Genomic DNA, 27365 nt, shown 5'->3' with positions numbered 1-27365 from the left:
GTTTAACTGGTTTAGTAAAAGTAACGAACCTGATTTCAAAGCATTTCATGACAGTGCACATGCATTCCTTATACATGACGAGTCGACATTTACCGGTAATACTTTTGTTTCTTTTGCCAGGTTCAAAATCAACACTTACATCATTTTTCTTTAGTGAAAAAAATGGCCAATCTGTACGAGTATATGTCAACACAAATATAACTAATTAAGACATTTAGAGTCTCTGTCTATAGGTTGGACACAACCTCGTCGTTAAATCGGCACAATCCCGTTTCTGGTTTCACACGAATTGTGACACTGAAGGTCAAAATCTCCCCAGAGCAAGCAGGCAGATAACACTACAACCCCATGGACTAAATGAGGACTACGAGTTATCTCTGCTTTCCTGTAAAAGTGAGCAAGGACTTAGCTTCATTCTATTCTTTTTTATATTAATATTTATTTTCCTTTTGTGAAGTATACTTCTCTGTATTTGTCTTGTATCTGGGTTCGTCAACTTAAATTAAATTAATCTTGATGGCTTTACTGGCCAGAGAACCATTGATTGATCTTGAATGTTAGCCTTCATGTGTCTCTTACCTGTTCCCTTTGATGTTGTTCTGACTGATTAACACTATTTTGGAGCAGATTGCCCAAACTGTATAAACTACTTTTGGTACCAAAAGCTTTTTAAATCTTAAATCTTAAAAACAAAAACAAAAATGCAAAATCTCAAATGTATAAAATGTATTTAAAAAATACTAAAACAGTCTGTAACAAGCAAAAGAAATAAAAAACAGCAAGTTTTATTGAAACTGTTCTTTTGAAACTGTGTTGCCTTATTGTAAACTTGCTTGCTGTGGTGGTCATTCATTCATGCTCATATTTATTGTTATATTTATTGTCATGTCACTTATTGGCGTTAGTGAATCACCTGCCCATGCAGTCGTCATCAGTCACGAGATGTGACGACTGGGTTTAAAAGGGAGTCGTCACACATACTGCCGATTATCACCTGATGAAGGCCGTTCGTTCACGGCCTGAAACGTTGTGTCTTTATGGTGTATTGAATATAAAGCAAACGCCTTTGGAGCAGACCTGTGTGCGGACTCTCCTCTCTTCACTGTACTTACCGTAGTCCAGCACCAGACAGGAACTGAATGTGCGCCAGATACCTACTGTACCTTTTATACCATAATAATAACAATAACCACCCTGATCCTCACCTGGGATTCTTCCTGATGTCGTCCAGCTGTCCGACCACATGGGAGACGTTGGTCCGCACCATCTTGAATGCGATCTCTTCCTCGCCCATGATCTCAAAGCTTCATCCACCACAAATAAAGCACATTAGCTCCATATCACATCAGAACAGAGTGTAAATCCTGGTCTCTATACTGCCTCCCCCTGGCCAGCCGGGGCGCCTGATGGAGGGGAAAGGAACTGGTCGGAATAACGTGTTCCTTCCACGCGCTACGTCCAACCAGGGAAACTCCCCCCTGTCAGGTGTAAAGGAGCAACTTGGACACTCAGGCATGAAGGAAGCATGAGTTCAAGTCCGTTGCTCTCCCCATGTCCCCCATATATGGGGACTAGGTTGGTCTCCCCTTGTCCCCCATATATGGGGACTAGGTTGCTCTCCCCTTGTCCCCCATATATGGGGACTAGGTTGGTCTCCCCTTGTCCCCCATATATGGGGACTAGGTTGCTCTCCCCATGTCCCCCATATATGGGGACTAGGTTGGTCTCCCCTTGTCCCCCATATATGGGGACTAGGTTGCTCTCCCCTTGTCCCCCATATATGGGGACTAGGTTGGTCTCCCCTTGTCCCCCATATATGGGGACTAGGTTGCTCTCCCCATGTCCCCCATATATGGGGACTAGGTTGGTCTCCCCATGTCCCCCATATATGGGGACTAGGTTGGTCTCCCCTTGTCCCCCATATATGGGGACTAGGTTGCTCTCCCCTTGTCCCCCATATATGGGGACTAGGTTGGTCTCCCCTTGTCCCCCATATATGGGGACTAGGTTGCTCTCCCCTTGTCCCCCATATATGGGGACTAGGTTGGTCTCCCCTTGTCCCCCATATATGGGGACTAGGTTGGTCTCCCCTTGTCCCCCATATATGGGGACTAGGTTGCTCTCCCCTTGTCCCCCATATATGGGGACTAGGTTGGTCTCCCCTTGTCCCCCATATATGGGGACTAGGTTGCTCTCCCCTTGTCCCCCATATATGGGGACTAGGTTGGTGGAGGGTGTGTAGAGCCCAGGATCACATTAGAATATTAGATGATTGACACAGGGGTGAAAAATGGGCTACAAAATCATGGGATAAAAATTATTAAAAAAAATAAGATAATACAATAACAGACATCTGTCCCAGATGAATGACGGACATACTTGTATTTGTTCTGGTCTCTGAAGGCCTTGTGGATCCGTTCAGTGATGGGCTTGCAGTGGAGCACCAGACCCTTCGTCACTGGAGGCTGTGGATTACATTTCATTATTAACCCATTTTGAAAATGTGGCGCAAATCTTTGAATATAATATTCTTTCTGAGCAAACATTTTTAACGCAAATCTTTGCTTCTGGGGGGTGTGGGGGGGGGGGGGGAGGGGGGGGAGGGGTCCCTGGAACAACATGTTTTCAGATGGGGGTCGGCGGCAAAATGCATATATTTTTGGGGCTCCCAAACATGAATGTTTGGGAGCCATGTTTGGGTCGTCCACTCAGTTAACAGTCTTTGTATTGAGTTTGTGCTTGAAATGTTACTGTAATTCTGCAAACTGTTAATACATATTTCAATCAATCAATCAATCATCTTTGACTGACCATGCTGGGGTCGTAATAGGCCTCCTGCGTGGGGCTGATGAGGTGCAGCTGGGTCAGATTGGTGGGAACCGTTTTGGAACAGTTGATCAACATCTGCTCCAGACCTGTCAGGTCCTGGAATTCAACAATTTACAATTTACAATTTACAATTTAGGCATTTAGCAGACGCTCTTAATCCAGAGCGACTTACATTAAGCAAGAACAAAAGCATGGGAATACATCACATAAAAACATTCATCATGAAACATGCGTAAGCTAAGAAAGTAACAGTGGAATATCTATATAATGAAACTTATACGTATAAACTATACATATATACTACTATGCTAGCCATATGTACTATGGCGTGCTATGACTATATACAATGCAATTCTAGTGCTGTCTACATAACATGCTATAAGTTTTAAATGCTATCTAAGTCTACAGAAGTGCTATCTAGGGTAGAGTAAGTGCTATGGGCCATGATGGAGTCTGAAGAGGTGGGTTTTCAGACTACGGCGGAAGATTGGGAGTGATGCTGCAGTTCTGACTGCCATGGGAAGTGCATTCCACAGTTTTGGAGCCAACAACATGATCAAGATCTGCTCCAGGCCCGTCAGGTCCAGGAATTCAACAACACACACGGTACAGTAGGCAGGGGGAAATAGCACTCGCATGTTTTGTTTATTGAGCTTAGTCCAGTTACCTGGAGGCTGAGGGGCAGCTCGTGGATCCGGGTGGCGAGCGTGCGGATCTCGCGGTCCGACAGCACCCCCGAGTGGTCGGTGTCCACGTCGTCGAAGACCTGCGACACGTTGTGGCGCCGCACGGCGCTCATCAGGAAGTAGAAGTAGGAGAAGGAGAACTGCATGTCCTCGGGGTGACGCACCGCGTGGGCCGACGTCACGGAGAACTCCTCCGGGAACCTGAGAGCAGAACCGGGTTTAGTTTAATCAGAACCTGAGAGCAGACCCGGGTTTAGTTTAATCAGAACCTGAGAGCAGAACCGGGTTTAGTTTAATCAGAACCTGAGAGCAGAACCGGGTTTAGTTTAATCAGAACCTGAGAGCAGAACCGGGTTTAGTTTAATCAGAACCTGAGAGCAGAACCGGGTTTTAGTTTAATCAGAACCTGAGAGCAGAACCGGGTTTAGTTTAATCAGAACCTGAGAGCAGAACCGGGTTTAGTTTAATCAGAACCTGAGAGCAGAACAGGGTTTAGTTTAATCAGAACCTGAGAGCAGAACCGGGTTTAGTTTAATCAGAACCTGAGAGCAGAACCGGGTTTAGTTTAATCAGAACCTGAGAGCAGAACCGGGTTTAGTTTAATCAGAACCTGAGAGCAGAACCGGGTTTAGTTTAATCAGAACCTGAGAGCAGAACCGGGTTTAGTTTCACTCATAGTATTCTTGAATAGTTTTCATTTAGTTACTTTAGTCACATTTTAGTCACCTGGAATGTATTATTGTTTTTTTTTGTTTTTTACCCATTCTGACCCCAGATCAGATTCATACGAGGTTTCCACTGGACACACACTGGTCTGATGAACCCATTCTGACCTGAGATCAGATTCTAAAAATGTCAGTCGTTCCTCGAATTTTTCAAAAATAGCAGACCTACAAGCTCGTATCGCGCCACTCGGTGGCGCGCTATGAGCTTGTAGATCTGCTATTTTTCAATAGGTAAAGCATAACATGATGCTAACACCAAAATGGGTGCCCGGTCAGAATGGGTTAATATATATTTTTTATCCCACGATTTTGTAACCCATTTTTCACCCCTGTGTCAATCATCTACTGTGATCCTGGGCTCTACACACCCTCCGCCAACCTGGGGAGAGCAACGGACTTGAACTCATGCTCCCTTCATGCCTGAGTGTCCAAGTTGCTCCTTTACACCTGACAGGGGGGAGTTTCCCTGGTTGGACGTAGCGTGTGGAAGGAACACGTTATTCCAACCAGTTCCTTTTCCCCTCCATCAGGCGCCCCGGCTGGCCAGGGGGAGGCAGTTTAGAGACCAGGATTACTGCATGTTTTTTGTGAGGGTACCTACCCTAAGGGACACGGGGAGAACATGTGAGGGTACCTACCCTAGGGGACATGGGGAGAACATGTGAGGGTACCTACCCTAGGGGACACGGGAGAACATGTGAGGGTACCTACCCTAGGGGACACGGGGAGAACATGTGAGGGTACCTACCCTAGGGCAGGTGTTCCCAAACTTTTTTGGACCAGGTACCCCTTTTGGGGTAAATATTTTTCCAGGTACCCCCTCATCCTCGCAACACGGATAACAATATATTTACAACCACAAGCAGTGTTTCCTGCAGGAAAAAGCTTTGGCATGGTGCTGGGCACAGGCCGCAATTTTGATTAATTAATTAATTTGATTCATTAATTAATAAGATTAATACATTAAGATTAATTTGTATTATTGCTCTTGTATTGCTATTGGAGACACTTGGGGGACACTGGGGGACACTGGGCAGGCACTGAGGAGGCACTGGGGAGACACTGGGAAGGCACTCGGGGGGCACACTGGGGAGGCATTGGGGAGGCACTCGGGGGGACACTGGGGAGGCACTCAGGGGGACACTGTCTAAATGTATACGTCTAAATGTAGACGTCTAAATGTATACGTCTAAATGTGTACGTCTAAATGTAGACGTCTAAATGTAGACGTCTAAATGTGTACGTCTTCTCTTATGGGGGTCCCTGGCATATCTTTTCAAATGGGGGTCCACAGGCTAAGTAGTGTCAATTTGGGGGTCCTTGACATGAAAAAGTTTGGGAACCACTGCTTTAAACACTTTAGCACTTTATGAACATGAACAAAATAGATGGGTCCCCCCTGGAACTCCCTCAGGTACCCCTGGGGGTCCCCGGACCCCACTTTGGGAACCACTGCCCTAGGGGACACGGGGAGAACATGTGAGGGTACCTACCCTAGGGGACACGAGGAGAACATGTTAGGGTACCTACCCTAGGGGACACGGGGAGAACATGTGAGGGTACCTACCCTATGGGGACACGGGGAGAACATGTGAGGGTACCTACCCTAGGGGACACGGGGAGAACATGTGAGGGTACCTACCCTAGGGGACACTGGGAGAACATGTGAGGGTACCTACCCTAGGGGACACGGGGAGAACATGTGAGGGTACCTACTAGGGAAGAATGAAAACTGTCAGGATGTAGAAGACATTTATAGAATCTGATCTCAGGTCAGAATGGGCTAATCAGCACTGATCTCAGGTCAGAATGGGCTGATCGGCACTGATCTCAGGTCAGAATGGGCTGATCGGCACTGATCTCAGGTCAGAATGGGCTGATCGGCACTGATCTCAGGTCAGAGACTCACATGTCCTGCAGCTCCTGCATGATGAGCCTGTCAATCATGTGGGGCATGTGGGCGGGGACCTTCCGGGAGGTGAAGCCGAACTGTCCGTTGAGCAGCTTGTTGACGTAGCGCAGCGAGTCTGCGAAGGTGTCCTGCAGCCTCCGGCCAGCGGGGGCGCTGTCGCTCTCATACAGCAGCGCTGTCCGCAGCCGCTCCTCTTCCTGTGATGTCGTCATCGTCAACAATGAGATGAAAACAGGAACAGGAAATGAAGAGAAAGGAAGTACGACGAGAGGCTGCGACAAAACTAACATATCTCCCTGAATTCAAGGCGTCATGCCGTTCCTGGGATGATAGAAAATACGTCTTTTTTTGGGTGAAATACTCCTTTAACCCATTTTTGGTGTTTTAAACATTATGTTATAATTTAGCTATTGAAAAATAGCAGATCTACAAGCTCATAGAGTGCCACCGAGTGGCGCGCTACGAAATGAAAATGTGTCGCAAATTTGGAATATATATTTTAAGTTTTTTAACTCAAATCTTTGCTTCTGGGGGGGGGAGTCACTGGAACAACATATTTTCAGATGGGGGTTGGAGGCCAATTACAATTTCTGGGGTCCTTGATATGAAATATTGAGCACCACTGATATAGAAACATGGGTACTTCAGAAAACTGGAGGATTTAGACAAGACATTTTTTGTTAATTTTTCGACGTCAGGCCTAAAATGGGTTAATAGTCGGGCTAATGCATATAGCAAGAATAAAACAAACACACCTCCGCGTTGCGGCAACAATGCATTCATCAGGGGGACTAAAAAGGCCCCATGTTTTCCTATTGACCAGAATAGGCATTGAATGGTTAATTACCTCAAGCAGGTCCTGGAAGTATTTCTTTCTCTCCCAGGGCAGGAAGCCTCTGTCTGCTGTGACGTAGTGATGAAGTCTCCTGCCCACCACGGGGGCCCTGGGCCCCCCGTCCGCCACAGGGGCCCTGGGCCCCCCGTCCGCCACAGGGGCCCTGGGCCCCCCGTCCGCCACAGGGGCCCTGGGCCCCCCGTCAGCCACAGGGGCCCTGGGCCCCCCGTCCGCCACAGGGGCCCTGGGCCCCCCGTCCGCCACAGGGGCCCTCTGCCCCCCGTCAGCCCGTGTTGGGCCCCCGTCCGCCACAGGGGCCCTCGGCCCCCCGTCAGCACGTGTTGGGCCCCCATCCGCCACAGGGGCCCTCGGCCCCCCGTCAGCCACGGGGGCCCTCGTCCCCCGGTCCGCCGCCTTGGCCTCTGCGCTTTTGCCCCTGTTCATGCTGTCCACCAGGGTGTTTATCAGCTTGGACGAGGAGGACGGTTGTCTGTCCCTCACCACGTTGGGCGGCGGTCCGTCCCTCACCACGTCCAGCAGGGCCCTGAGAGACGCCGGGGCGTCCCCCGGCTGCCGGCGAGGATCGTCGTCGATCGGCACCGGGACAGGAGTCGCGGCTTTCCGATCGCTTCGCTCCGCCGCGGGTTTATTTCCTCGGCTCGTCTTCCGATCGTCGTCGTCGTCCGCTCCTTTCTGGACGACGTCCGGCTGCTCCGGGTCCAGGTCTTTATACGGCCTGCCGTGGGCTTGGACGGCCGGCAGGGGAGGGGCTGCGGCGGCGTGCTGGTCGTCCAGGGACAGAGCCAGCGTCCTGTAGGGCGCCAGCAGCGCGGCCTTGGTCAGGTTGTAGCCCTTCGCCGTGATGTCGCCGACGAGGAGCTTCTCCTCCAACCGCTGAAGCTCGTTAATCACCGCCGCCGGTAAGAGCGTGAGGTTGACCGCGGGCACTTCCACGGACACCTCGGGGCGCCTCCGTAGGACCTTGGGAGCCCTCCGGTCCTCGGGGACGTCGGAGAAAGGGAAGGCGGGCTCCGGTGTGGGCGTGGGGGTGGTCTCGGGCTCTTTGTGGCCGTCCTGGCCGGCCGGCCGGGTGACGTTACTGGCCGGGGGAAGCGGCCGCGTGTCCACCGCTACGCTGAAGCTCATGGTGAACTCCAGGTCGTCTTCGCCCTGGGAGGAGGTTGGACACAATTAGGTGCTTTTCCTGGTGAAAGTGTTACAGCTTTCATTTGATATATGATATGTCTCTGTCACTAGAATAGAGAACACAGCATAATGATATGTGTCTTGTAATATGAATAATCAAAAACGAGAGACTGGAAAGTGCTAGACTGAAACGTGCTAGACTCATTCAAATGGCTACATTTTGAGAACTAAACATGATAGAAATTGTATCTCTGTTCCTGGTGAAAGTAGAGTGTCACAGCTTTCATTTGATATATGATATGTCTCTGTCACTATAATAGAGAATATGTTATGGGCATAATAGAAGTGTGCTGCAAACAAATGAGAACTACCAAAGCCCATTTTCCCAGAGGCCTGTTTAGGGTGAAACCGAGCTGCTGTATAAAACTGCCTGTATCTAAAGAACGCAACATGCTACAAACATAATTGTTTTTTCTGGGTAAAGAGGAAATGCTCCTCTTTCAATTGGTATATTCCGTGACATTATTACAAAAATATGCTATGGGTATATAAATGTGACTGGTCAAAACTTTGAGATGTTTTTCTAAAGTGTTGGACTCATTCAAAAACTCATTTTGAAAACTGAAAACGATAGAAAACGATAGCCCTATCTCCTGTTTCTGTAGCCATGAGGCCCATAGGGGCAGGAGCCCATCTCCTGTTTCTGTAGCCATGGGGCCCATAGGGGCAGGAGCCTATCTCCTGTTTCTGTAGCCATGAGGCCCATAGGGGCAGGAGCCCATCTCCTGTTTCTGTAGCCATGAGGCTCATAGGGGCAGGAGCCTATCTCCTGTTTCTGTAGCCATGAGGCCCATAGGGGCAGGAGCCTATCTCCTGTTTCTGTAGCCATGAGGCCCATAGGGGCAGGAGCCTATCTCCTGTTTCTGTAGCCATGAGGCCCATAGGGGGCAGGAGCCCATCTCCTGTTTCTGTAGCCATGAGGCCCATAGGGGCAGGAGCCTATCTCCTGTTTCTGTAGCCATGGGGCCCATAGGGGCAGGGGCCTATCTCCTGTTTCTGTAGCCATGAGGCCCATAGGGGCAGGGGCCTAACTCCTGTTTCTGTAGCCATGAGGCCCATAGGGGCAGGGGCCTAACTCCTGTTTCTGTAGCCATGAGGCCCATAGGGGCAGGGGCCTAACCAATCCAACCCTTGATGCTGAGTGTCAAGCAGGGAGGCATCGGGTCCAGAACCCCCGACCTCCCAGTCTCAGGGCGGACGCTCTAACCACAAGGCCACTGCGCTGACCCGGGAAGGTGACAATGTAAAGGCCATGATGGCGACAGACAGGACCCAAACCTACCTGGAAGGTGACGTTGTACAGGACCTGCGTGGCGTTCTGTCCCGGGTAGAGCAGCAGGTGGATGGTCTTCCACTTGTTGGCCACGGAGGTGTGGCGCACGGCCGCGCTGTCGCTCACGTGGGCCTCGGACACGCGGCGAGCCACGCCCACAAAGCTGAAGGTGGGTCTGAGCTCGCCCGGCGGGAGGACGTACGCCGTCTGGTTCCTCCTCAGGGTCACGCTGTGAAGCTCCTTAAAGTGATCTACAAGACCTCACGGGTATTATTGACCCATTCTGACCTGGGAACGATTCTGCAAACGTCTTCTAAACCCTGACTGTTTATCTTGAAAAGGCGATGTTTTTCTATGTCAGTCGTTCTCAAACACTTCCACGTCACTTTTCACGATTCTTCAAAAATAGCAGAGCTACAAGCTCGTAGCGCGCCACTCGGTGGCGCGCTACGAGCTTGTAGATCTGCTATTGTTCAATAGCTAAAGCATAACATAATGCTAACACCAGAATGGGTTCCCGTTCAGAACGGGTTAACCACTAAGCCTACAACAATCTATTTATATTGTTAAAAGTTGCCTTTTTGTTTGTCTTTTAAAAAAGGAGCATAAATAAATGTATACCATTCGTCTACCAACTTTAATTATGTAGCCTTTAGGCCTTACATGCATATTACATTTAGGGTAGCCTATTAACCCATTCTGACCGGGCACCCGTTTTGGTGTTGGCATCATGTTATGCTTTAGCTATTGAAAAATAGCAGATCTACAAGCTCATAGCGCGCCACCGAGTGGCGCGCTATGAGCTTGTAGGTCTGCTATTTTTGAAAAATCAAAGAACGACTGACATTTTTAGAATCTGATCTCAGGTCAGAATGGGTTAATCAGACCAGTGTGTGTCCAGTGGAAACCTCGTATGAATCTGATCTCAGGTCAGAATGGGTTAAAAAGAAATCAACAACCGTTATACGACAACCCTCCTTATTCTTGTTGAACACATTCAAGACTCAACGACCAATTTGACCTTATTTATTTTGTTATAAGAGTTATAAGAGTATATGTCACGTGTGAAATTAAAAAGGTTTAGTGTAATAGATCAACAAAACATAATATAATTTGGAAGAGGGATTTCATTATCCAAGTCTTTATTTCAAACGTTTGTCGTTTTAAATAGACTGACTGTGTGTCGCAGGATTATTCCTCTTTTGAGCTTTGATCTTCCTTGGCCTTTTACGCACATTCTGTTAACATTTAGTCAAGGTTTAATTTCACATACTGGACTCGTCTCATGCATGAAATAAAAATGGCAAAGACGAAAACTAAGGACATTTTCTCTATGATTTTAGTGTTTTTAAAATGGTTGTGTAAACAGTAAACACGCAATACAGTTTCAGATGGTTTTTGTAAAGCCTCATTTCTATTATAATTATTCAAATGTTTAGCGCATCTAGTTTTCATTATTTTCATTTCACTATTAACCCACTATAACATTATGTTATAATTTAGCTATTGGAAAATAGCAGATCTACAAGCCCATAGCGCGCCACCGAGTGGCGCGCTATGAGCTTGTAGATCTGCTATTTTTGAAAGAAATCGTGAAAATGTGGCACAAATCCTGACAGAAAACTGTCAGGATTTAGAAGACATTTTTTAGAAATGTCGACGTCAGGCCTAAATGGGTTAATAGTATTAACCCATTCTGACCTGAGATCAGATTCATACGAGGTTTCCACGGGACACACACTGGTCTGATTAACCCATTCTGACCTGAGATCAGATTCGTACGAGGTTTCCACTGGACACACACTGGTCTGATTAACCCATTCTGACCTGAGATCAGATTCTAAAAATGTCAGTCGTTCTTCGAATTTTTCAAAAATAGCAGACCTACAAGCTCGTATCGCGCCACTCGGTGGCGCGATACGAGCTTGTAGATCTGCTATTTTTCAATAGCTAAAGCATAACATGATGCCAACACCAAAATGGGTGCCCGGTCAGAATGGGTTAACCTGGTTTCCAACTCACCTTGGCCACAGTCCCCGACATCAAAGCCACAGGCGAGCACGTTGCAGGCCTGGTCACAGAACTTGTCTGCCAGCCAGGAGTTGGCGCAGCCTTGGTTGCAGTAAGAGACGCCCCCGAGACCCCCCAGACCGCCCGCAAACTGCCAGGGCTGGACGCCCACTCCCCCGGCTCCGCCAACGCCGCCTGCAAACCTGCCGTTGGCCCCGGCACCTGCAAGGAAGACCGTGTTACAAGAACAAGACGGGAACGTTAAGAGTATAGATACCATTTACAGTGTAGGCATTTAGCAGACGCTCTTGATCCAGAGCGACTTACATTTTAAGCAAAAACAAAAACAAAAAGCATGTCATACATCACATATATAAAAGTAGTTATCATGGATCATGTATAAACTAAGAACGTAACAGTGGAGTATCTATGTCAACTATACTGATACTATACTATATTATATATTATACAATATACATGTGTACTATAAAGTGCTATGACTACATGAAATGCAATTCTAGTGCCGTCTACTGTACGTAACGAGCTATAAGTCTGTCTAAAATACTATCCTAAGTCTACTATCTGAGTCTACATGAAGGGCTAGGCTAGGGCAAGTGCTACGGGCCATGGTGGAGTCTGAAGAGGTGGGTTTTCAGACTACGGCGGAAGATTGGGAGGTGAGGCTGCAGTTCTGACTGTGATGGGAAGTGCATTCCATAGTTTTGGAGACAGAAGGGAGAAGAGTTTGGGACGTGTGGAGCGTTGTTGTCCCGGCGTTTTTAGTGAAGGTACCTCCAGCTTCCCTGCGTTGGCTGATCTGAGTACAGCAATCGATTCTTTTGTATTTATTTTATTTTACTAACTTGTTGCTGCACTTTTAACAACCATGAATGGATTATTCCCCCTGCAGAGGAACTCACCCAGGCAGTCTGCTCCATCCCAGTCACAGGCAGAGTTGTTGCATGCCTTGTCACAGTAGCCATCTTTGATCCAGGACCCAGGACAGCCCTCTGCGCAGTTGGGGACGGGCCAGGTGAGGTACACCTACACAGGGGAGGATGACATCACTCACTAGTCTATAATCAGACCATATGTCCCCTTGTAGACCAGGGACCCTTGTAGACCAGGGACCCTTGTAGACCAGGGACCCTTGTAGACCAGGGACCAGGGTGTTATAGGAAAGACTTTCATTCATTCTTCCCTGTAGTTTTTGTGCTTTCTCGTCTCACAGGTTCCCATGGGTTGTGATTAGTGATGGGACATTAATCGGCAAACACTCAACTGCAAATAATACCAATGTTTTCTGGGAATTCTTTCAAAACAGTCAACAAGTTAAAATTCAGAGTATATAATAAGCCTTTTTTCAGAATGGCCAAAATAATTATATATTTTTTTTAATACAGAAAGAGATCATAATGGATTTCAAAGTAGGAAGTATTGTGGGCAGCTGATCGAGGGTTTCTATGGAATATGCCTGCGGACTATTACAGCTGCTATAAAGTCAGACGTCAATATCGCTAGAAGGCGTTATTTGTATTATAATCACACACACGCACGCACGCATGCGCGCACGTGTGTGTGTGTGTGTGTGTGTGTGTGTGTGTCAAGCGTCACACCTTCTGTCCTTTGGAGTGGCTGAAGAAGTCGTCGGGCCAGACGTCCTTGCCGAACATGACGTCGTCGTTGAGGTAGATGAACTTCTGGGACAGGCCCGGGATGCGGTGGATGTGGGTCTCTATGGCCGGGGAGCTGAAGGTGGGCAGGTGGCTGTGGTTCAGGAAGATGTCCTGTAAGGAGAGCATGTCATATTATTATATATATATATATATATATATGATATATATGTCATATTGAATTATTATGTCATATTAGGACCGTCACCGCTGCTTGGGGGGGAGACAGAGTTTGGCCTAAAATGACCAGACCTAGTAGGTTTAACTATTAACTATGCCTAAAATGACCAGACCTAGTAGATTTAACTATTAACTATGCCTAAAATCATATTTACAAAACGTTTCAGATGGGGAAAAAAAACAGAGATTATTTCAATCGAATATTTAGACAAAGTCATGCAAGGGGAACTTTCTCAGGACTTCATGGGCAAAGAAAATAAACTTCAAAATCTCAAAATCGGTCAGAAAGACTGCTCCGACGTGCTAGTGTTAACCCGTTCTGACCTGAGATCCGATTAAAAAAAATTCTTCTAGTTAGTTAGTTAGTTAGTTACTTTATTGACACAAATGTATAAAACATTGGGTCCAAACAATAATAGAAAAACCCATGAATCAAAAAACTTAAAAAAGGTACAATACATTAAAATATACAATACAGAATCCCTTTACAACAGGAGCTTTCTATTGCTCCACAAGTGACAGGCAGGCATGTAGCATAATTATGCAAAGTCTCCGTTAGTGCCCACAAAGAGTGAGCTCAAATCAATACCTTCATGTCCATATTTCACTCTGATATCTTGTGTGAGGGGACAAACCTGTATGTGCTGTTCGTTTTGTATACCAGTCTGACAGTTTTCTGAAAAATTTCTTCTACATCCTGACAGTTTTCGATTTTTCAAAAATAGCAGACCTACAAGCTCGTAGCGCGCCACTCGATGGCGCGCTACGAGCTTGTAGACCGATGAGCTTGTAGACCTGATGGAGGGGAAAGGAACTGGTTGGAATAACGTGTTCCTTCCACGCGCTACGTCCAACCAGGGAAACTCCCCCCTGTCAGGTGTAAAGGAGCAACTTGGACACTCAGGCATGTATGGGGACTAGGTTGGTGGAGGGTGTGTAGAGCCCAGGATCACGAGGCTGGCCAGGGGGAGGCAGTTTAGAGACCAGGATTACTGCATGTTTTTTGTGAGGGTACCTACCCTAGGGGACATGGGGAGAACATGTGAGGGTACCTACCCTAGGGGACATGGGGAGAACATGTGAGGGTACCTACCCTAGGGGACACGGGGAGAACATGTGAGGGTACCTACCCTAGGGGACACGGGGAGAACATGTGAGGGTACCTACCCTAGGGGACACGGGGAGAACATGTGAGGGTACCTACCCTAGGGGACACGGGGAGAACATGTGAGGGTACCTACCCTAGGGGACACGGGGAGAACATGTGAGGGTACCTACCCTATAGGGGACACGGGGAGAACATGTGAGGGTACCTACCCTAGGGGACACGGGGAGAACATGCAAACTCCACACAGAAAGGCCCTTTCGCCAACCCCGCCTTGTATTCATTCCTGGTATTCCTGGTGTGTATTCATTCATGGTATTCCTGGTGTGTATTCATTCATGGTGTTACCTGGTGTGTATTCATTCATGGTATTCCTGGTGTGTATTCATTCATGGTATTCCTGGTGTGTATTCATTCATGGTGTTACCTGGTGTGTATTCATTCATGGTGTTACCTGGTGTGTATTCATTCATGGTGTTACCTGGTGTGTATTCATTCATGGTGTTACCTGGTGTGTATTCATTCATGGTGTTACCTGGTGAGCGACCACAGTGACCCTGTTGTTGTCCAGGTTCAGCCAGGAGGGAATCTGCCCGTTGGTCACGATGAAGATGTGTCGCACCCAGGGGGCGTGTCTCTCGATGGAGCGCAGCGAATAGCGGAGCTCCTCGTTATCCTCAAAGCGGCTGGCGGAGACGTCCTCGTCCTGTTTGGACTAGATAGCGGAGACACGTAAAAACACAGACACGTAAACCGCGGCGCAGGAAGGACTGCTGGTCCTCGTTAAGAGGTCAAGAGGTCACGTTGGTGGTCATATAGAGCGCCGCAGTCCTCGCCCCCTTTCAGAAAAGCGAGTGGCCCAGGAAGTGGAAGCCCCATGCATTCTCCCATCGGCACTTTTAATATAATTTATTTAAAGACGGTTACGCCGCGGACAAAGCCAATTCAGATCGTGACAAATCATGACAATGAACACAATGTTTTGGGATGATCAAATCATTAGAAAGAAGAAAAGAAAGTCAGGAGACAACACTATTTGTTTTATTTTTCGTCTTATAAATTATTTGATCGGCCCAAAATATTGTGTTCATTGTCATGATTCGTCACGATCCGAATTGGCTTTGTCCGCGGCGTAACCGTCTTTAAATAAATTATATTAAAAGTGACGATGGGAGAATGCATGGGGCTTCCACTTCCTGGGCCACTCGCTTTTCTGAAAGGGGGCGGGACTGCGGCGCTCTATAGAAGTGAGACATTAAACACTAAAGGTCATTACACACTGGCGAATTGGCGACGCGATATATTCGTGCGAATAATTCGCATTTAAAAAAAAACAATTGAAGTCCATGCAAGCTTCCACATCAGTGGCGAATGTGCGAAAATGCGACCGTTTTCGCTCTTTATTTGTTCGCTCTGGTGTCGTATTTTGCAGAGATTCGCAGGCGAACTGCAACATGCAATATTTCGCATTTTCAGATCGCTTATTCGCATCGCGTCGCTAATTCGCCAGTGTGTAATGACCTTAAGACATGCCAGGTGACTAAAATGTGACTAAAACTAAATGAAAACTCAAATCTAACTAACTCAAATCAAAATTTGCTGCCAAAAACACCACGTGTCGTCAGTCGGACGTTTAACTTATAAGGTCTGACTGACCTGACTGACGAGTCATCGTGAGAACTACCTGTGAGATGGCGGTGAGGTCCCAGAACAGGTGTCTGACTGTTAGTATTAGTGAGAACTACCTGTGAGATGGCGGTGAGGTCCCAGAACAGATGTCTGACTGTTAGTATTAGTGAGAACTACCTGTGAGATGGCGGTGAGGTCCCAGAACAGGTGTCTGACTGTTAGTATAAGTGAGAACTACCTGTGAGATGGCCGTGAGGTCCCAGAACAGGTGTCTGACTGTTAGTATAAGTGAGAACTACCTGTGAGATGGCGGTGAGGTCCCAGAACAGGTGTCTGACTGTTAGTATTAGTGAGAACTACCTGTGAGATGGCGGTGAGGTCCCAGAACAGGTGTCTGACTGTTAGTATTAGTGAGAACTACCTGTGAGATGGCAGTGAGGTCCCAGAACAGGTGTCTGACTGTTAGTATTAGTGAGAACTACCTGTGAGATGGCGGTGAGGTCCCAGAACAGGTGTCTGACTGTTAGTATTAGTGAGAACTACCTGTGAGATGGCGGTGAGGTCCCAGAACAGGTGTCTGACTGTTAGTATTAGTGAGAACTACCTGTGAGATGGCGGTGAGGTCCCAGAACAGGTGTCTGACTGTTAGTATCAGTGAGAACTACCTGTGAGATGGCCGTGAGGTCCCAGAACAGGTGTCTGACTGTTAGTATAAGTGAGAACTACCTGTGAGATGGCGGTGAGGTCCCAGAACAGGTGTCTGACTGTTAGTATCAGTGAGAACTACCTGTGAGATGGCGGTGAGGTCCCAGAACAGGTATCCGGGGCTGATGGTCAACTCTTTCCCGTCCAGAGTCAGGTTCTTCCGGGCCTGTTGGCTGAGCTCGCTGAAGTCCTGGGGGGAGTTCAGGTGGAGCAGGGCCACGCTGGCCTCCGAGTACAGCTCAAACTGACACAAAGAAACAAACAAACGATGCATCGGTCTGACTCTCATCCAAACCATTATAAACATGTTGTTACTGTATGGATCATGGCATCATGGACAAAGACAAAGAAACAGCAGTGTCGTTTTAGATTTCTGTGGCTATTAAAAAGAAATTAGCAAATATACAAGCTCATAGTGCTTTCACAACACGCCGCGCTATGAGCTTGTAGATTTTGGCATTTTTACAATATCTATTTTTTAAAGCGAACATTTTTAAAGATGGAGTGCCACAATTTTTGTATTTTTTCCAGTTTTTCATGTTGAAAATGCTATGAGGTGACAGTACTTCATTAGACACCCTGGAGTCTACTGTATGTGTCTATGAGGTGACAGTACTTCATTAGACACCCTGGAGTCTACTGTATGTGTCTATGAGGTGACAGTACTTCATTAGACACCCTGGAGTCTACTGTATGTGTCTATGAGGTGACAGTACTTCATTAGACACCCTGGAGTCTACTGTATGTGTCTATGAGGTGACAGTACTTCATTAGACACCCTGGAGTCTACTGTATGTGTCTATGAGGTGACAGTACTTCATTAGACACCCTGGAGTCTACTGTATGTGTCTATGAGGTGACAGTACTTCATTAGACACCCTGGAGTCTACTGTATGTGTCTATGAGGTGACAGTACTTCATTAGACACCCTGGAGTCTACTGTATGTGTCTATGAGGTGACAGTACTTCATTAGACACCCTGGAGTCTACTGTATGTGTCTATGAGGTGACAGTACTTCATTAGACACCCTGGAGTCTACTGTATGTGTCTATGAGGTGACAGTACTTCATTAGACACCCTGGAGTCGTTTTTATGTGCAATGGTGTAATAACTTTGTATTTAGGGTTTCTTCCTGGAGGCTGAATCTGTGACAGTCAAACGGGCCAATGAAGTAAACAGTAATATAGTGACATCACATTATCAGCCCCTCCCCTAACCCCTCCCCCTTTATCATACAACTACAGCTGTGGGTGTGGCTTCAGTTCAGGTGGATCACCACCCATCACCACCCACCACCAGGCAAACCAGGCATACTTAATGAACTGGTGGGCGTGCCCACATAAAAACAACATTTTAACAAATACTGTACACTTTTTTGAAAAAATTACACCTCCTTACATAACAATAAGACCTGATGATCATGTTTAGTGTGGACAAACATCACGGCACTCCAACAATGAGCAGCGGGTTTGTTATTACAGTACAGGCTCTAACAATGAGCTACCAATATTCCATTTTCTCCTCTTTTGCTTAGATTAGCTCCGGACACACAGACAGACAGAGTGACACACGGACACACAGACAGACAGACAGACAGCTGGACAGACAGACACACAGACAGACAGAGTGACACACGGACAGACAGACAGACAGACAGACAGACAGCTGGACAGACAGACACACAGACAGACAGAGTGACACACGGACAGACAGACAGCTGGACAGAGCCACAGTCTAAAGATAGCACAAACAGCTGGTGTGCAGGCAGGGCTCACAACACGTCGTCATGCGTTTATTTTTGCCGTTTTTGAAAAACCCCCGTGTTGAAAAGTTCAGTGAAAGGGCGCAGTAGCAGGACTGTTACAGTATGTGGAGGGAATGTCAATAAAATCCTGGTGACCATTTGTTTGCGCTGGCTGGCGCCATGCCAAACAGTTGTTCTCCTGTTAACCATGGCTTGTGGCTCTAAGGCTACACGTGGCCCTAATCTCCAGTTGTTCTCCTGTTAACCATGGCTTGTGGCTCTAAGGTTACACGTGGCCCTAATCTCCAGTTGTTAATAATAAATAATAATAATAATAATAATAATAATAATAGCTCAGATTTATATAGCGCTTTTCTGAATACCCAAAGCGCTTTACAGGGAACACTAAGAACAGATAACCGAGTTAAAAACATTCACTTTGAAAGAATATATATTGAAAGATTTGCGCCACATTTTTACGATTTGAAAAAAAAAATAGCAGGCCTACAAGCTTGTAGATCTGCTATGAGCTTGTAGATCTGCTATTTTTCAATAGCTAAATTATAACATAATGTTTAAAACACCAAAAGGTGTTCCCGCCCAAAAGACCGATAACCTAATTAAAATATCTATCTATCCATCTATTGTTTGATGCATAAAAAGACACTTTTCTGATGAAGAGACATCTCTATGCAATAATGCTGTATCCATAACAGTTGATGATGAAGAGACATCTCCCTATGCAATAATGCTGTATCCATAACAGTTGATGATGAAGAGACATCTCCCTATGCAATAATGCTGTATCCATAACAGTTGATGATGAAGAGACATCCTTATGCAATAATGCTGTATCCATAACAGTTGATGATGAAGAGACATCCTTATGCAATAATGCTGTATCCATAACAGTTGATGATGAAGAGACATCCTTATGCAATAATGCTGTATCCATAACAGTTGCATGGTAGGATACTCCAACGACGCCATCTTGTGGCAAACAATGATGTCAAGTTGTGGATTTTAATTTAAGTGGTTTATAGGTTATTTGATGTCCTTCACCTCCACTATTTGTCCACCAATTGTAATGGACTGCACAGGTTCCTTTTCATGAATGACCAGTTCTTTAGTTTTTGTCACATTGATCCCTATAAGGAGCCTTTATCGCACCAGTTCTGAAGAGATGACACGTGTGCTCTGTATGCTTCCAACCCCTTCTTCAGTAAGGCAACCAGGGCCAGATCATCACATGAAACATATCCTGGACTAACTGGAATTAATTTGTATAGAAGGAGAATGTTCTCCCCGTGTCCCCTAGGGTAGGTACCCTCACAAAAAACATGCAGTAATCCTGGTCTCTAAACTGCCTCCCCCTGGCCAGCCGGGGCGCCTGATGGAGGGGAAAGGAACTGGTTGGAATAACGTGTTCCTTCCACGCGCTACGTCCAACCAGGGAAACTCCCCCCTGTCAGGTGTAAAGGAGCAACTTGGACACTCAGGCATGAAGGAAGCATGAGTTCAAGTCCGTTGCTCTCCCCAGGTTGGCGGAGGGTGTGTAGAGCCCAGGATCACATTATAGATGATTGACACAGGGATGAAAAATGGGTTACAAAATCGTGGGATAAAAAATATATATAAAAAAAAGGGAGAAAAGTAAGGGGGATAATGAGTCTCTGCAGAAGGGTGTGTGTATCTGCATGCTGTTGAAAGCGGAGGTCAAATCAATAAAAAGGACCCTGGCTTTTATAAGCAAATTGGAGATGATCTAAGCTGTTAGAAACCGTCTCTCTTTCAAAACAGTTTCCCAAAATGGAAGTAAGAGCAATGGGCCTGAAGTCTTTGAGTTCAGTGGCTCCAGGCTTCTTGGGGAGAGGCACAATACAAGACGTTTTCCATAAACTGGGCATTGTTAGAGAGTCAAGCAAATACAGCAATAGCATCAACACAATGGGCCTGATTCTTCAACGCGTTTACGCTGATATAATGACGTGAAGCTAGCGGAAAGGCATTTACGTGGATTTCCCACATTAATTTGGAATTCATGGAAATGGCCGTGAACTTGACGCTCACGTAGGTTGGTCGGAAACTCCGTAAAATCCCACGGGACCTCTTTAGGTGGCGGACGAATTTACGGATATATTCAGAAGGCTTTAGTCTTCATGCTGAATCAATAAATAGTTCCCAAATCACAGATAAAATATGTAGGCATGTGTCCCGACCCTATAACATTGTTCAGCACATAAAAAAATGATATATAAAACTTGCACTTGTATGCCTATGCATGCATTCTAGAGGCAAGTCCCATAAGGAAACTGCCCCTGCAAGCGACACATTTTTATTTATTTATTAGGATATTTCTATAGCATGCGCGATTGCGCTGCTCACTTGACAGCCTTCTCTAGGCTACTCGCAGTGCAACGCGTTGTGAGCTTGTAGATCGGCTCCCGTGGACTCACGCTGCATGTTAAAAAACAAACTCACAATTATAATAAGAACATAGGCCTACACTTATCTGCATTCTGCACTGTACGAATCCAACATTGTTTAGTGTGTGTTAGTGTTATTTAGTGAGTCAGTTCTCTGACTGTCGGTGTGTGTGTGTGTGTGTGTGTGTGTGTGTGTGGGGCGGACAGCAGCATGCGGCCGCTGAACAGAGTCCAATCTGGGTGAAATTTACATTGGAAAATTAATATAACGGCGCGGTGAGCCCGGCAAGGACAGAACACGGCCCGGCCCGACTGTTATATGGTCTATCTATGGCATTCTATAGTTCACAGACATGCCGGTCTGACAGACAGACAGCAGTCACGACGAGGGCTATAAATCCACATTATGGCATCAGCGCGTGCAATTTTCAGTTTTAAGCCAGCTCACCTTAATTAATTATAATATGGGCAACGTTGTAGCTGTGTAGGCTATATGCTGTAGGCTACTACATTGATCTCATCATGAGATGAATCAAGTTTGCCGTGTCCCGCGAATCATTTTAATATGACGACATCATGAAATGAATTTACAACTGATACATCGGATATCTATTTTACTTCTGCAGGCGAGTGTTCTTTCTTTTTTTATAACCCTGCAGTGCATTCATCAGTATCATTGCCGAGTTGTATATAGCATTTGGTCGTGTGGTGAACAGTACAAATTAACTTCTTTCTCATTATGTGAAAGTAACTGTAACATATCAGTTAACTCTGACATTTAAGGATCGAGTGAAGCAATGCGTGCCAAGTTGGCAAGTTTCGTTTATAATTATTTTTATACATATAACTCGCGCTGTTTGCTTGAAGATCTGTCCGTGCAGAGAACCTCCTGTCAAAATTAACTACTCTACAAGCTCATCGCGCTGTTGTATAGAATTTAAAGTTTGGGAATCCTCTGTGCCGGCTATGATGACGTATTTCGAGATTTCCTGTTGCCTTATATGGTGTAGAATGGGCGTGGATGTTCCAACTAACCAGGCGACAACAGGCGAATCGCTTGGGGAAAATGCGGAAAGGATACACTCAGCGATCCGCATAAATGAAGTGATTACACCAGCTTCTCTGAATAACACGTCATCTCAACGTAGCTTGATCGGACGGATAAATACGATATCTGTTTCTGCCACAGTGCAACGGTGGCGTATTTCTTTTTAATGAATCAGGCCCAATGCCTTTAAGTTCATGAACATTTTCTTTCAACACTGAGTTGGGCTTAACCAGGGGGGCAGTCAGACAGATGCCGGCCTTTGTCAGCGATTCCATAGTAGGAAACATATATATATATATAACGTATATATATATGTATAGAAAGAAAAAGAAAAGACTAGTTTTTTAGCTTAGTTCAGTTAGGGTCGATTCATACTCCTATTTTAGAGCCGAATAAAAGTCGGTTCGGCGCTGTAGAGCCTACAATTTGACGTCATTTGAGGTTCGGGGGGGGGGGGTACCGTCCTAAAGTCGGCTCTTCGGTGCTACTGAAAATTTCTGACGAGCCGAAATCATTTCGGCACTACAGCGCCGAAACAAGAGTATGAATCGGCCCTTAGTTTTAGCCTTTTTAAATCTTTTCGAAGAATGCCTTGAGCTGAAGCGAAAGGTTTGCTTTGAAGGTAGCGGAGGCATTGTTGCGTTGGGATGGGATACTTGCAGCAGCGACTACTGAACGCTGTGTTGCTTGGTATGCTTACCGCGTACGGTAATAATATGCTTACTGTACAGAGTGTAGTAATTACTAGAGATCTCTGTTTGGGGCCCGCAACCTGTTAAGCAATAAGCACGGCACTTAATTAAGTCAATGCACGTGGTTACTTCCTGGGACCTCTCACCCGTTTGATCATGTGACCTTTGACCTCTCACCTGTTTGATCCGGCTGGTGACGGCCGCGGGCAGCTTGGCGCGGAGCTGCTCGGTGTCCTTGAAGGACGGCGGGAAGCCGCTGAGGTAGGCCAGCGTCTGCATGCGGACCAGGCCTGGGGAGTCTTTGTCTGTGGTCTGAACCAACACGCCAAAACAAACACACATACATGACCATGTCCAAGCCCTGTGTGAACTACAATAGCAGATAATAATAATAATAATAGAACTACAATAGCAGATAATAATAATAATAGAACTACAATAGCAGATAATAATAATAATAGAACTACAATAGCAGATAATAATAATAATAGAACTACAATAGCAGATAATAATAATAATAGAACTACAATAAGCAGCAGCTTCCGTTCTACCATGTCTATGAGGGCTGTGTCTAATTGTCTATAGTCATATATTATTATTAGATAGATAATCATGTAGTCAGCTGAAATCAGTGACTATAGTAACTCACCAAGTAACACTGGGAGACAGAATGCTTCAGATCGTCTCTGGACACGTCTTTATAGGCCTTGTCAGCTGAGAAAGAAAAGAAAAGGTCAGGGATTTGCTTATAACTTCAGTGAGGATTTAACTTTGGTCCATAGCGCTAGGAGTTCTCCTTAACGAACGTAGACTCCTTAAATGGTCTACACAAGCCATAGATACATTACAGGACTGTTTGGAGTCCACAGAATGGACTAACCTCTGGGCTGACGGTCAGGATATTGACACGTACACTGACACTGTTACATCCTATATTCACTTCTGTGAAAGTGTTTTAACAACAGCAAGCCTTGGTTCAACAATGAAGTGAGATCGCTTTGTAGGGAGAAACATGCTGCTTATAAACGTGGAGATATGGGGAATTATAAGAGACTGAAATATGAATTTCAGCGTGCCGTGTCTAAGGCCAAGGCCTCCTACAAAGTGAAAACAAACTGCAAGCAAATGACATCAAAGGTGTATGGCAGGGTTTGCAGGACATCACTGACTATAAAACCAAGCCTGTTCCAGACAGGGACCCCTCCCTTCCTGGGAAGGCAAATAAAATCATTGCAGACAACTCCCATCCTGCACATCACCTCTTCAATCTCCTCCCATCAGGCAGGAGATATAGAAGTATCCAGAGCTCAACATGTCGCTTCAGGGATAGCACTTACCCCGTAGCCATTAGACATCTGAACTCTTATAGTATATGCATATAGCACTTTAAAAAACTGGATGTAATTTCATATGCTGCTGGTTTGTACTGTCCTTCTTGTTTGTGTATCTATGGTTGTCTGTATATGTTGAGTATGAACCAAGACAAATTCCTATCAACTTGTTGACATGGCAAATAAATGATTGAATCTTGAATCTTAACAACGATATGATACTTTGGAGCCATTGCACACACCTCTCAGACCCGGTAAAGCAGCCTCTCGTCTGTAATAAAAATACAAAATACACGTTCGCTGAATCGCTGCTCACCAAAACAGGGGGCTGATCTACATCCACACGTGAGCTTGTAAATCGGCTGGTTGAACTATTCAAAAATGTTTTTCTTTCAAAATAGGGCCTTAAATATCTTCAGATGGGGTATCGTGGACGTCAGCAAGGGCATGCTGTCACAACGGGTTCCTAACGCCAAATAAAATGGCTTCAGATCTGACCCAAGTCTCCTGAGGAGAAGTCTGAGGCATGTCCTGGACGCGTTATCACCACCAACGTTCAAGGATGTGTTTACAAAACATTGCAGTGTTTGTTTACAAACATTTGGTGTTTGTTTACAAACATTTCAGTGTTTTGTTTACAAACATTTCAGTGTTTGTTTACAAACATTTGAGATTTGTTTACAAACATTTGAGATTTGTTTACAAACATTTGGGATTTGTTTACAAACATTTGGGATTTGTTTATAAACATTTGGGATTCGTTTATTCGGTACTACCCCCCCGACTGGGGTCGGTACTACCCCCCCGACTGGGGGTGGTACTACCCCCCCGACTGGTCGGTACTACCCCCCCGACTGGGATGGTACTACCCCCCCGACTGGGGGTGGTACTACCCCCCCGACTGGTCGGTACTACCCCCCCGACTGGGATGGTACTACCCCCCCGACTGGGGGTGGTACTACCCCCCCGACTGGGGGTGGTACTACCCCCCCGACTTTAAAACCGTTTACAGGAGCTGAATGTCTACTTTCCTGTGTGGGAAGGAACCCTATTGACAAGATTCATAGAGGGTGCAGTCGAGTAACTACAACAGTAGAGGGTGCAGTGGAGTAACTACAACATATTATATAGATTCGTAGAGGGTGCAGTGGAGTAACTACAACAGTAGAGGGTGCAGTGGAGTAACTGCAACATATCTTTTTTTTCCGGTGAAATGTTTTCTTTTCTGATCTGAAGTGTATTTTGGGGCTGGGCCGTGGCTCAGCGGTCCAGGCACCTTGGCTGGTGATCGGGTCTGGCAGTGTGCCGCGGGTTCGACTCCCGATCCCCACGGCCTTTACTGCATGTCTTCCCCCCCCCCCCCCCCCATCTCTCTCCCCATTTCCTGTCAGCCTACTGTCTGTCCCCCCATAAAAAATATAAAATAAAGGCAAAAGCCACAACAAAAAAATTACATTAAAAAAAAAAAAGTGTATTTTGTATTTTCAGCATGCAACCAAGTGTAAAATGACTCATACTGGATCTCTTGTCCACTAGTCCCTTCCTAGCATTTTAGTCTAGTTTTTATCCGTTGACGAAATTGTCAATATATTTAGTCTTAGTCATCATAGTTTAGTTTTCATTTAGTTTTTGTCTGTGGAAAAAGGTAGTCGACGAACATTTTTCGTCTTAGTTTTAGTCGACAAAAACAACACTGAGTGCGTGTGCGTGTGCGTGTGTGTGTGTGCGAGTGTGTGTGTGTGCGTGTGTGTGTGTGTGTGTGTGCGTGTGTGTGTGTGTGTGAGTGCGTGTGCGTGTGTGTGTGTGTGTGTGTGCGTGTGCGGACAGCTGGCTCACCATCCGCCTGAGCGTGGAAGACGACCACGGAGACGGTGGAGGCGTGCTGGAAGGGCTTGGCGAGCAGCATCAGCTCCGTGGCGCTGGAGAACAGCGGAGAGAGAGACGGCAGGTCCTTCAGCGTGACGTTGGCCGGCAGCGCCGGCTCCAGGGCCAGCATGGGCGCTATGATGCAGTGAGACAGCAGGCACTCTGGCTTCACACTGCAGGGGACAGAGCACACACACACACACACACTATGATGCAGTGAGACAGCAGGCACTCTGGCTTCACACTGCAGGGGACAGAGCACACACACACACACACACACTATGATGCAGTGAGACAGCAGGCACTCTGGCTTCACACTGCAGGAGACCGAACACACACACACACACTATGATGCAGTGAGACAGCAGGCACTCTGGCTTCACACTGCAGGGGACCGAACACACACACACACACACACACACACACACACTATGATGCAGTGAGACAGCAGGCACTCTGGCTTCACACTGCAGGGGACAGAGCACACACACACACACACACTATGATGCAGTGAGACAGCAGGCACTCTGGCTTCACACTGCAGGGGACAGAGCACACACACACACTATGATGCAGTGAGACAGCAGGCACTCTGGCTTCACACTGCAGGGGACCACACACACACTATGATGCAGTGAGACAGCAGGCACTCTGGCTTCACACTGCAGGGGACCACACACACACACACACACTATGATGCAGTGAGACAGCAGGCACTCTGGCTTCACACTGCAGGAGACCGAACACACACACACACACTATGATGCAGTGAGACAGCAGGCACTCTGGCTTCACACTGCAGGGGACCACACGCACGCACCGGTGTTATTATAGAGCACCGAAGCACAATATCGCTAGAGGGCACTAAGTCCACGGGTTCCCCAATGGGGGATTTTAGATCGTCTCATATAAGAAAAGAACTGTGTCATCCCGGCCGCTTCACTCATATGGATATGAAGAATCAACTGACTGAGAGAAAACGCTATTGTTGTTACTGCTGCTGAATTAGTTACATTTTCACTAGAAACAGACTGTATCATAATTATATGAGTGACTGACTGTCTTAAAACGATACAGAAAAGGAAAAGAAAAAAACCGATAACTAACTGAAACTGTGTTTTACAAAACAAACTAAAATGTAACTGAAATGATAGACCAAATTAGCCTGGGTAAACCCCCCCCCCCCCCCCACCAGATCTTTCATTCTCCCCTCTGGCAGAATGAAAGATCTGGTGGGGGGGTTTGATTGATTGAAGTATTTATTGACAGTTTGCTGAATTACAGTACATTTCAAGCACAAACTCAATACAAAGACTGTTAACTGTGAGTGGACGACCCAATAAAGCACTAGACTTGTTTACAAGAGGGTCCACCTTGTTCAATTCATCAAAACATTTAGAGACGTACAAATAGACACTTCTACATAGCGGGAAAAAACTGTAATTCATCATAAAGGAGGTAAAAAAGGGAAATGAAAACATATACAGTG

The 27365-nt window shown here is 46.3% G+C and overlaps 1 protein-coding gene across 1 annotated transcript in view; it reads right to left on the bottom strand.

Moving 5' to 3' along the window:
* Positions 1 to 27365, bottom strand: part of gnptab (N-acetylglucosamine-1-phosphate transferase subunits alpha and beta) — a 41158-nt gene that overhangs the window by 4769 nt on the left and 9024 nt on the right. The window contains exons 5-19 of the mRNA XM_080757344.1: positions 25847 to 26049; positions 23329 to 23393; positions 22857 to 22991; positions 16851 to 17012; positions 14970 to 15149; positions 13093 to 13263; positions 12397 to 12520; positions 11489 to 11698; positions 9476 to 9717; positions 7000 to 8157; positions 6150 to 6349; positions 3497 to 3716; positions 2812 to 2925; positions 2380 to 2465; positions 1206 to 1304 (exon numbers count right to left, since the gene is read on the bottom strand). Coding sequence (XP_080613470.1) covers positions 1206 to 1304; positions 2380 to 2465; positions 2812 to 2925; positions 3497 to 3716; positions 6150 to 6349; positions 7000 to 8157; positions 9476 to 9717; positions 11489 to 11698; positions 12397 to 12520; positions 13093 to 13263; positions 14970 to 15149; positions 16851 to 17012; positions 22857 to 22991; positions 23329 to 23393; positions 25847 to 26049 — 3369 coding nt within the window. The remainder of the gene's footprint in view (positions 1 to 1205; positions 1305 to 2379; positions 2466 to 2811; positions 2926 to 3496; positions 3717 to 6149; positions 6350 to 6999; positions 8158 to 9475; positions 9718 to 11488; positions 11699 to 12396; positions 12521 to 13092; positions 13264 to 14969; positions 15150 to 16850; positions 17013 to 22856; positions 22992 to 23328; positions 23394 to 25846; positions 26050 to 27365) is intronic.

This window comes from Protomyctophum bolini (assembly GCF_963924005.1).
Source record: "Protomyctophum bolini genome assembly, chromosome: 23".
NCBI classification, from domain to species: Eukaryota; Metazoa; Chordata; class Actinopteri; order Myctophiformes; family Myctophidae; genus Protomyctophum; species Protomyctophum bolini.
Note: the sequence above shows the minus strand (reverse complement) of the source record. Positions and strands in the feature narration are given on the sequence as shown.